This window comes from Centropristis striata, chromosome 3, assembly GCF_030273125.1.
Source record: "Centropristis striata isolate RG_2023a ecotype Rhode Island chromosome 3, C.striata_1.0, whole genome shotgun sequence".
Classification (NCBI taxonomy): domain Eukaryota; kingdom Metazoa; phylum Chordata; class Actinopteri; order Perciformes; family Serranidae; genus Centropristis; species Centropristis striata.
In genome coordinates this window covers 7,693,788-7,705,597 of record NC_081519.1, presented here as the reverse complement: position 1 = coordinate 7,705,597, position 11,810 = coordinate 7,693,788, and the positions used below count along the sequence as shown (strand labels likewise).

General features: G+C 39.3%; 1 protein-coding gene across 4 annotated transcripts in view; it reads right to left on the bottom strand.

Moving 5' to 3' along the window:
• Window positions 1-517: 517 nt before the first annotated feature.
• The window catches only part of celsr2 (cadherin, EGF LAG seven-pass G-type receptor 2), an 84,801-nt gene continuing 73,508 nt past the window's right edge, over window positions 518-11,810 (bottom strand). The window contains exons 24-34 of one of the 4 annotated variants that reach the window (XM_059329360.1): window positions 11,543-11,717; window positions 9,812-9,924; window positions 9,473-9,555; window positions 8,371-8,497; window positions 8,169-8,279; window positions 7,264-7,394; window positions 7,084-7,169; window positions 6,843-6,998; window positions 5,045-5,245; window positions 4,632-4,854; window positions 518-1,906 (exon numbers count right to left, since the gene is read on the bottom strand). In XM_059329360.1, coding sequence (XP_059185343.1) covers window positions 1,882-1,906; window positions 4,632-4,854; window positions 5,045-5,245; window positions 6,843-6,998; window positions 7,084-7,169; window positions 7,264-7,394; window positions 8,169-8,279; window positions 8,371-8,497; window positions 9,473-9,555; window positions 9,812-9,924; window positions 11,543-11,717 — 1,431 coding nt within the window. In that variant the 3' untranslated portion in view covers window positions 518-1,881. Of the gene's footprint in view, window positions 1,907-2,135; window positions 2,193-4,631; window positions 4,855-5,044; window positions 5,246-6,842; window positions 6,999-7,083; window positions 7,170-7,263; window positions 7,395-8,168; window positions 8,280-8,370; window positions 8,498-9,472; window positions 9,556-9,811; window positions 9,925-11,542; window positions 11,718-11,810 lie in introns of those variants that run through there. The other 3 variants (XM_059329361.1, XM_059329362.1, XM_059329359.1) reach the window with 3 other exon arrangements.

The following is an 11,810-nucleotide window of genomic DNA, read 5'->3' as shown; positions in this document are numbered from 1 at the left end:
ATATGTATGTTTTTTATTATGAAAACTAATCTAGAAGCTGTTCAACTGCTGTTGATAATGTGACATGTAACTGTGTGCCTAAAATATCAATAAAAAATGGACAAGACTGATGTTGGTTAAAAAGTGTAAGTGGAAAATGATATGATATATCATATAATCGCAGTTTTTTTAGACCAACATTATTGTCCTTTAAGGTCATCAGAGCTACTTTTGTTAAAAGTAAAGTGTTAATCCTCTCATCTAACTCTGCCAGGAAGCAAATTATTGTATTAACTTAAAAGTGAAATCTTTGCTTAAATGATCAGCTGCAAAAAAAGAAAAAAGGACATTTAAGTGGAAATAAACTGTAAAGTTTGAATCCTAGTCCCCCTTTAGAGTAAAAATATCTGGTTATTTCACTTGTACAGTAACATGATATTCCTTTATCAGCAAACATCTATGATACAAAATACATCACACACACACACAAATAAAATAAGTTATTTGACTTAATAAAAAATTTGAGGTGAGATGGAAATGGTAGAAAACAGTTTAATCAGTAAAAACAGGAAGTGGCAGAGTAAAGACATTTCTCTGTAGGATACCAGAGGCGATATGATTGACCTGGTAGTGTTTCTTATGGCATGAAATCTTTACATTAAATTCATATGGTTGGTAAAATGGCATCAACAATTATCACATCAATTTGACTGAAAGTAGTAACTAAGATAAAAGATGTTTCCTCCCAAAGAATCAAGAGTGATTCCTAAAAAACGGTTTCTGAGCGCATGGAGGACTTTTTCCATATTTACTTACATTTAAAGATATGTCCTCGATTCATTTACAAGCCACTCTGTACAGTAAAAATGGATTACAGCTCAAATAGTATTACAGCACAATCTGCATTATTTTACAAATGACAAAAGCTGCGTCGCTAATCTATAAAATACAGCTGTTTAGTCACTGAACTCGAATGAATCCCTCCAGAAAGAACAATGAAAACAAGAGCGATTTTAATGTCCGTAAAAAATGTGCTCTCAGTGATTTACAAAAAAAAAGATGTATCAAAAGTCCTTTGAGTCCTTTTTTTTTTTTAGCTCTGCACATGCAGGTTTGTGTCCTCTGAGGGCTGTCAGTCTGTGCAGCCGTGAACATCTGCTGCCTCCGGAAACATCTTTCAGTAATGAGAAATAGCTTATACGGAGCGTCCACTAACGGGCAGCGATTCCTTCCTCGTTTTCAAGTTCAGAAATCCACAAAGAGCCTGCGCTCGACCGCTCAGTGCCTCTTGGACATTTCAGGCGTGTAAAGTAACTCATCAACTCTGGAGTCTGAACTCCTCCAACACACTCAGACTGGCACAAACACCAACAGAAACAGGCAAACCAGGAAGTCGACACAAAGTAGTTAATGCAAGAAAAATGAGTTTCCCTGAATGTTTGCAAGTCTACGACTAAATGACCCACCCAAAAGAAAAACATGACTTCTTTATTGTTCCACAGTCTTCAAAACAAAATATATATCCTGGAACAAAGAAAAAAAAAAAAATTGACCGCCAAAAAATCTGGACAGTAAATAATAAAAAAAAAAGTGCATTGCTTCAAGTATGTAAACAAAATGATTTCTTTAAAGGGAGAGTGAGACTCGTTGTGTCAGTGTGCGAGAGCCTGGGCCAGTGCAGTGACTCCTGAGGTTTGGCACACATGTATGAACTCACACACACGCGCACACATACAGTACAACACACACACTCCTTCAGTGGATCATGATGACGAGGGGGAATCCTTCTTTTTCCACATTTTCTTTTTTTTTTTAAGGAGAAGTCCGGTGCTTCCTGTTTGCAGTCAGTGTTGAGGAAGGAGGCTCTATGACCTGCAAAGACACACCCCTCCGTCAGCGCGGTCACATGGAGGTGTTGCAGTGGCTGCTGGGAAAACAGGGTGGTGCATGGAGGAGGAGGAGGTGATGGTGGCGGGTGGATTCAGGATGGATGGAGAGGAGACGAATGCAGCACAACACGAGAAAGAACACAAAAAATAAAAAAATAAACATGTGAGTCAATGAAACGCTTCCAAAACAGACACACATACAGATACACACACACACTGTGAGGGGTGACAGATGCTAAAATGATGCACCAATCTGAAGACAGTGATCCTGATTGTTTTGAATGAGGATCAGAGCTTCATGGGATAAAATTAAAGAATAAAAATCTATGGTTTTTGGAAAGAGAGAAGGAGCAAAGAAGGTTGATTAGTAAACTACAATTTATATATATATTTTTACCGTTAATAAGACCTGCTGGATTTCAAGAATTTAGCATTTTTGATATTATTTGACCTTTGATATATTTGCCTTTAAGAGGCTCATTAATAAACATGTTCATGTTGTCTTAACCAGATGTGGGCTGTTAGAGGCAGACAGTCTGTCTGTACTTTATACTCACCGCTCATCTGCACTGTGTCACACAGCAGCTAAGATTTAAAGGAAGACTCCACCCGTAAAATTAGCATTTGAATATAAATTACCTGTGCATTCATTAACTTGAATTCTTGGAAAACTGAAAACAAAAAAATCTGAAAACTGATGAAAATGCAGTAAATCCTCAACGAACTGAAGTACATTTAAAACATTTTTTAAATCACCAAATCCGTTTGAAGCTCACACACAACTCATACAGTACAATCCAAGTCTTATTTATACTTTTTACTCCACTACATTTAGCTGATAGATTTAGTTACTTCTCAGGTCAAGATTTAACATAAAAAACATGTTCAGTTAAAATTTACTGAGCTTTTTTTAAAAAAAAAAAAAAAAAAAAAAAAGAATCCTCATAACAGTATATTAAGTAGTTAAATGAGCTGAATCTTTACAAAATGAAAACACTGCTTACATAATTCCATCAATATAAACATTCTAATAATATATTTGTAATATATAAAACAATCTGAATGGGTCCATTCTGAATATCGAGTACTTTTACTTTCGATACTTTAAGTACATTTTGATGCTGATACTTTTGTACTTTTACTTGAGTAACTTGTGAATGCAGTACTTTTACTTGTAGTGGAGTCATTTTACAGTGTGGTTTTAGTAGTTTTACTTAAGTAAGGGATCTGAATACTTCCACCACTGATCTACAGAAGGCTGAGATGGCAGTGGCGAAAGTGTTGTAAATAGTAAGCTTTTAGAGAAAATACATGTTTAAGAAGTAGTGAGCATGCGACTAGATAGATGAGACTTGGATTGTACTGCATACTGCTATTATTAAATGTGGGCCCCTTTTCTTTCAGTTCTTCAATGATTTACTTTCTTTGCAGATTCTTTGTTCACTGTGGAGGTAAATCAAAGTTTTCTTCAAGAATTTAAGATAACATGCAGTGAGTTATTGATATGCCATAATTTTCTTTATATTGGACATGCAACTGCAGCTTAAATTTTAGTGTGGGATTCTTGCAGATCAATGAAAGTGTGCTACATTCCAGCCACTACTCTGCATGGCTACACTCAGACAGGTTGGCATTTATAAAATACTAGTGCAGTGCCTGTTGTAAATGATTTGCATGGGAGGACTTGAAGAGAGCCTCCCAGGGTCGGGGGGAGATGCTGCGAGGTCACCTGCAGGCTCACGTCCTCGGCAAACATCGACAGTGTTTGTGTAATGACTCTCACAGCCAGAGGGGGGAGACAAAAGTTCTGCACTGCGGTTTTAAAGTCCACCACACTTGTTCAATGCCAATTAGTTCTTTATTTTTACTCTGAACAAGGACATTAGATTAGTATACATTAGATCAGCTATTCTCAACCTTGGAGTCGGGACTCCAGTTGGGGTCGCGAGATGATTTCTGGGGGTCGCCAAATCAATTTGGAAGTCAGCTCTGTCTCCACTGTGTTAAAGTATTCGTGTGCATTCTTTTTTTGGTCATTTTGTTTCTTTTTTTTGATCATTTTGTGTCTTTTTTGGTCAATTTGTGTCTTTTTTGGTCATTTCTGTCTTTTTTTTGTCATTTTGTGTCTTTTTTTTGTCATTTTGTGTCTTTTTGTGGTCATTTTGTTTCTTTTTTGGTGATCTGAACTGTGCGTGTGAGATTCTGTTCAGTGAGCAGGGGTCGCGGACAACATGCATGTTAAATTGGGGGTCGCGACTCAAAAAGGTTGAGAACTACTGCATTAGATTAAGCTTTCAACAGCCTTTATGATAAAAGCTGGAGCTGCATGCCTGCAAGAAAGCCAAGAATGAAAAGCTCTACATGCTAAATGAGCAGTGACTATAAAGGAGATCTGATTCAGATGGATGGATACTGTTGCAGTAATCGGTCCTACATGCTTTGTTCTTGAAATAGGTGTTCGTGGTGTCTACTTAATGGTGTCATTAAATCTGTTTAGGAGCTTTTTTACACGTCGCTCAGCAGGATGGTGCTGTCTTCACTTGGTTAAACATTAAAGATAATTATGTGGAAATGAGACAGACTACAAGCAATGTACACACAACAACCACTGAGGAAGACGGCACAGATCGTAGTTAGACGCAGACAGTTGAACGAAACACTGAATGACTTCCGTGACAACACCGGACACGTTCACAGGTAGAAAAAAACACTTGGCAGTATTCATTATTCTCTGACTATAAAGGTGTTGATGTTAATACTCACTCTGATCCTGACGAGTCACCGTCCACCGTCCCCGCCTTGATGCTCATGGCGACACCGTTTAGCTGATCAGGCAGGCGGGGTTTAGCCGGGCCGGCTCGACTGTCACTGGATGAAGATCCCTGTGGGGACGCTGTGCCGGGCGCGTTTTCACAAAGTTCATTGTGGATGCGGCTGAGCCCATTCCTCTCTACAATAGGAGAGAGCTGCTTCTTCTTTAGGATCCCTGCAGAGGATAAAAACAACATGTGATGAAAACAAATATATGCAGGGATAAAGTTAAAATGATATGGAATTAATTTAACATTTCTCAGAAAGGTTGAATGACACTAGAAACCAGACCACATGACATTTTCTCCACAATACGTGAAAAAAAAGTAGCACATAATTGGTGTTTGCATTGAGCTGTACTTCACCTTTGTGTGGGTGGGCGTAGATGTTGGGCAGACTGGGCAGCAGCATCGTCATGGCGTCCTGCGTCCGGCCGTCTGTAAACATCCGGGCGTCACGGATAACACTCGGCTCTGGATTGGTTGGAGTTTCTGGCTTCATTCTGTCTGGACCTGTGAGCTCGCCATCACTCCCTGTGAAATCAGGCCAGTACATCTTACTGTTGTCTGAAAAACAAACAGAAACACGATTAACAAATGAATCAGATCAGCCTTTCTACTGCTTTCTGTACACTAATACAATGCAGGTAAATCAAAAAATCAAGGTAATTATTGATTGAACCGAACACAGTAGAAAAAAGGGAAAAAAGGAAAAAAGAAGTGCAGTTTTCTTTTTATATTCTCTTTCAAATAATTAAAAAAATCCTTGAGTGCAATGCTGCAGTGTTGCAATGTGTTGATCGTGCAGGATGACATCATAAAGATGAAAAAGGAAGTGTGAAGCTCTCAAACAAACATCAATGCATACAATTATAACCAACAATAACATTTAAAATGTATGTTGTATGTGGTGTGGGAAAAAATCGATACAGCATAGTATCGCAATATTTTGCATGGCAATATGATATGTTGGGCAGACTGCCAAGTATCGATATTTAGCAGTATTTTCAATGGGTTTTTTCAGAGGCTGTAGCGGGCTCATTTTTCAGAATATACTAGAGATACTGGTATCATATGAAACTAGAAGATCTATGGAATCCATAGTCAGGATATTGTGTCAGGAAGATAACTCTGCAAAGACTTTTTTTATGTTTCATTCTTTAAAAAAAATCTGAGCTGTGAAGCTTAAAGTTAGGGGAGGAAAGTTTGAGAAAATGCTGCAGTTGTAGTCGTCCATACATGTTTGACATCAGTTCAGTTCAGTTTGACTGAATACTTTGTTGGTCAGTCTGTGTGTTTGACTCTCATTGTGGAGAAATAAAAAGACTGAATTGAGATTAATAGACTGAGAATGTTCTCTTATTTTCAATTCTTGATTGAATTTCATTTTGTGGACACAAAATGCAGTTAAACAGTTAAATCACAATAATATCGTGTCCTGATTCGAAGTTTCGGGATAAAATCACACGCCTCTGGGGATTCCCACCAGAGTCCTCACAAACACCAGGAAACTGGACCATATTACACCGGTCCTTAAATCACTACACTGGCTTCCTGTGAGTCAAGAGGATAGATTTTAAAATCTTACTGCTGGTCTACAAATCACTGAATGGTCTCGGACCAAATTACATGCTTGATCTGCTCCCTCTCTACGAAGCATCCAGACCCCTTAGGTCACCTGGAACTGGCTTGTTGCGTGTCCCAAAAACAAGAACTAAGCGGGGTGAGGCAGCTTTCAGTTATTCTGCTCCTCACCTGTGGAACAAACTACCTGTAGATCTGAGGTCAGCTCCTTTAAATCAGGACTAAAAACACTATTGTTTACTGCAGCGTACTCTTAACTTTAACACTTATCTGCTCTACTCTACTGCCCTTACTTTTTAACTACAAAATGTTTGACTTGTGCTTTTTATTATTTTATCTATTTTCTTATCCTGCTGTATCTTATTTTATCTTATTTATATTTTTATTTCTATTTCCCTGTTTTAATTGACTGTTTTTGCTGTTTTAATGTGTATGTAAAGCACTTTCAATTACCCTGTGTTGAATTGTGCTATACAAATAAACTTGCCTTGCCTAGTTTTTCTACAGATGGTTGAAACAGTCTTTGATGATTTTATAAATAAAGTGTTGATGATACAAGAGAGGCACAAATCGTCAGTACCGTGAGGCTGTGGTCTCTTTGTGGCCAGGTTTTCCCAGCATTCATCTGGGGGGAGTGGACCTTCCTCGTCCTCGCTGTCAGACGAGTGTGTGGAGGCGTAGGAGCCGCTCTGGTCGTCCTCTAGAGACAGGTCGCTGTCCGAGTCGCTGTCGCGATCTGCACACAGAGACGATACAGGCTGATAAAGTTGTACAGATCGCTGCAGTTACAGTAAATGAGCGATGACGACAGAGAAACATACCGTCCAGGTGCTCTTTATTTTCATGGAAGAGCGATGCGTGGTCGTTCAGAGCGATGTGCGCCTGACTGTTGCTCAACCCATCGTCCCTGAAAACACACAAGACATCAGTTTACAGCTGCTCCTGTCAATCTGTCCTCAGCAGCAGCAGCGGCAGCAGCTTTTTAAAGGACTTTTTACTACCTGAGGACAAACGGCACGTAGCTCTGCTGGCTCTTGCCGCTCTGCATGGTGCCATTCAGAGACACGCTGGAGTCGCCGAAGGGAAGGTGGTACAACCGGCCGTCCATGTAGTTTGTGTTGCATTTGTAACCCTGAAAATAAAGAGACGACAAGAAAGATGAATGCTTTCAGAATGACAAGACTTACCAGGAAATATGTTTTTTTTCTGTGTTGTTGTGCAGTTTAGATGGAAGCTTTTAATAGAGTATTTAAAAACCATACATTTAGTGTTCATAGCTCAACATTAATATTCAATGATTATTAAATTTCACAATTAGATATTTATTTTCTCATAAAATTCTAACTATTATGGCCTTTCTTTGCTTCCATATCAGCCCCGAGCTCATTGATTTCTTGTAAAGATGAAAAACTTTAAAAACAGGACCAAAATATAAAAGGTTTTTATGTTTCTTTAAAGGCTCAGTAATTCCCTAAAACAGATGGATTTTTTAAACTTTAAGCTAATGTGTCTCAAACAATAATAGATTTTACATAAAATCAACAGTATAAATCTGTTTCAACCAGCAGATTTATGCATTACTGAGTATTTCCGACAGTCACCGAGTGCAACAGTGACTCAGCCGTGTACTTTTTATAGTTTCTGAACAGTGAAGCTCTGAGGCACAAAGGGAATAAGATATTTCAGGCAACACCAGCAGAACTTGTTAATGGGACAATTCACTGGGCTTTTTTAACAGACAATAACAAAAATACAGAATATCAACAGACACATTTCCATACTCTTGACTCTTGGTATTTCATGTTTTTGAGAACAGATGCTACAACAATATAACAATCTTTACGCTCTACGTCCCAGAGAGTGTGTAAATGCTGTATTTTCTCAGCGTTAGTGGCGAGGGACTCACAGAGGTCTTGGATTTGATCATATGATCCGGACGCTTGCGGCTGCAGCAGTATTTCATGGCATTCCTCGCTTCCTTATTGAAGACGATGCGGAAGAAGAAAACAAAGGGACCCTGTGGTCGGACGACAGAAGAAAGAAGGTCAGGAAGAAAACAAAAATAAATCAACAGTTCACACAGCTTCGGGGAAAGACGGAGGGCTCACCTGCACACAGTTGAAGCCGGCGAACAGGTAGTGGAAGATGATCATGTCGCTGTTGACGGAGAGGAGCGCCAGAAAACACGTGACCGAAACCAGGAGGAGAACGCCACCTGCGGTCTTCAGGCCCGAGCTGCAGAATCACATGAAAAGTTAGTGAGCAGCTGCTGTCAGGACGATTTCTACGCCTTCAGTGACCTGAAGATGGAGGCTGGTGATAAGCATCAGGAGCCAGCATCAGGAGTGAAATCACACAGAGCAGCACATTGTTCAGTGAAGAGCTGTGATCATGGACAAAACCGTTAAGCAACAAAAGTCCCGAATCTGAATCACTATTAAGATTGTAAACAAGACCATGGAGTCACTGTGAAATGTACAAAAAGGGGAAACATAAGATGTGTTACTGTCATTTTCTAGTTGTACTGGATGAATGTGCTGCTCTGTATATGTTGAGGTGTGCATATTTACCCTAATAATTAGTTGTTAGTGTGATTTTGCATGTAAATGAATATTTTTAGTGTCTGGTGAAATTTTCAGAAAGCTAAATCTTTCATAAATCATCTCTTCTTATTTTGAGAATAATGTTTTTTATGCATGGTCCTTATTTAAAAAAGATTTATTAAAATGATTATAATATTAATAACAACTTTGTGCACAAGATACCATCATCTAAATTTTATATTATTATATAGTGTTTTTACTTTGCATTGTTTTAACATAGCATTTCTATGTATTTTTTCATATACTTTATTGTATTTTTTCTCTCGCAGCAAATCCTGCCTCTGGAGAAGCTGGAAGCTGGAATGGAAAATGATTATTTGATTATCAAAATAACTAATCAAATTCGACTGACAAGCAAATGATCAATATCAACCCTGGTTTTTTAATGGGATCCAGTCATACCAGCAGATTACTGAGCTATCTTCAGAGTGGATCAAAGGGAAGGCTTGATCTGGTGCCATTATTGATCGTTGTTGGTCGAGTTTTAAAAAGTTTAAGGCTGGGACTTTCCCACCACCAGACAAAGGCTAAATTAAAAGTACTTCATCAAAATGACTCTGAGCACTTAAACCATGTTTATATTGAATTAAAAAGTTGGGACACTCACACACGAGGCTCTTTCTTCTCCATGCTGTGGTGTCTCATCGAGCAGGACGCTTTGGACGACAGGATGTACAGGAAGACGTTCATCTGTGGACACAATGTCAAACTGCATCACTACTTACAACACATCAAACATTTTATGTCAGAATAAATGGTATTAGTGTCGCTCTGACGTTGAGAGTTTAAAACAAGGCTTTATTTTCTAGTGTTTTGTGTTTATATCTTGTATTGTAACAGTACCTGTGAGCCTTTAGAAACTCTAGTGCAAAACAACAGAGATGCACCCTGCTGCTTTAATGTGCATGAATAATTTCTACAACAGTGTCGACCTGCAGGGACTCACCGACACCACCATGGCGATGGGTCCGGCAAAACTCCAGATGAGAGTGTCGTACATGGACAGCCAACAGAAGTCTGGGTTCCCGTAGCCTTCAGGGTCCAGTCCTACTGCCAGACCTGCAGACAAACCAGGAGAGACAGAGACATCAGACACCAGACAGCAACTGCTGAGTCACATTTGAATTATTTACAGGATGTTTTTAATAGGGTTTTTTGGATACCTGGCCAGAGCCCGGCCAGTGCTCGTGTGGTTCGCAGTTAGTTCAACTTGTGAACCATCTCTGAACCTGTTTGCTTTCCCACAGGCTCTAGAGCCACGTCATTGCGTCACTGCTAACGTCTGAATATGTCTCCGCCTTCTCAGCAAGTATAATAACAAGGGCAGACTACATCTCTCTACAACACATCTGTGCTGCTCATTTTAATCACTGTGGACACCAAATACATTCTTATGAACACTGAACATAAGATGTTAATGTTGGACTTTGTTGTAAGCTAACGCTAGTTGGCTAGAGCTGGCCTGATAGCCCGCTGGCACTAGCCCGAATCAATCACATTGCAGTTAAACAAATCAAATGAATGAATGATACACATTTTCATTGGTCTCTCTTAATGGCACCAAGTTGGTCTTGGTCTTGTTAGCCCGCTATCGATCGGCCGCTAATGTTAGTGGTCTCTTTCAACGTCACCAAGTTGGTCTTGTTGGTCAGATAGCCCCGCCCCCAGCCCCTGACGTAGGGGTTCACGGTTCAAGACCAGCAAGAGTTGGTGCCACTGTGGAACCCGTTTTCCTGGCCGGGAGCCGGGAGCCGGCGGCTCTTTGGCGGTGGAAAACCAAACAACCGTTCGCAATTGGGCACTGGCCCGGCAGCGGCCGAGAACCGACTCCGGTGGAAAAACCCTAATAAGTGTGTTAAACATTTTCTGCCCTGATGAAGTGGTTCATCTGAGGTCGTCGGAAGGCATTAATCAGCATTCTTTTGCAGACAAAATACAATTTAGCTCTGATTTGGACTTTTTATTACTGCCTAAATTAAGTTTGATTGATTAATTAAGTTTAACTGGGAGATGTAACTGTAATCTTCACTTAGACATCAGAACAGTGGATGTTTGATAATGATTGATCACTGTTTCCATGATGCAGCCAGATGATATCAGCTCATTGATAATAAAAAAAACATTTGCAGACTATGTGGGCAAAAAATTCAACCCAGAAGACAAATGACACACAAACACAGGCGTCATCAAGGACAGCATGAATCATGAGTTATTACTTAAAAATGGCACCAAACCCTTAGAAGTAATGTCATAAAATAGGGAAGTAAATGGTAACATTGTGTCATAATTCAACCCTAATATCATGAACACATCTATTTTTATTTTTTACTCACCTTTTGTTTTGATTTTTTATCTTTTATGTTTTATTTTCCTTGCTTTTTCCCTTTTTTTTGTCTTTTTGTCTAATTTCTGCAACTACATTGTCATACTTTTGCAAACTACTTTGAGTAAATAAAATACATTTTAAAATAGTTTTTAGAAAGAAAATGGACCTAATTTTCTCCAGATTTCAATAAAATGTTTTGTCTTTGAATAGATTTTTCTAACTGGTTAGAATCAAGATGTGGCCTGCTGTTTTAAGAGCTTTAAGATTCTAAAAGACCAAAACTGATTGAGGAAAAGTTTCCATCTCCTCTGTACAGCAGCTACATGTCTGTGATATTATCAGGGTTCTGACCTGTGATGAAGGCCGGCACTCCCCAGCCAATCAGGTAGTAGAATCTCATGGGTCCATAGTTGATGTCTCGCACTTCGCTGATCATACGGTAGACGTGCAGCCCCTCCAGGAAGAGCCAGGAGAACGTGCAGAGGTAGAAGAAGTGCAGCAGAATGGCGATGACTGTGCACAGAAACTGCAGAGAGAAGAAGAAGAAGAAGAAACAGACGGGTGGTTAAAACATGAACCATGAAAGGAAAACTTATAAATTAAGTCAAATAGATGGAAA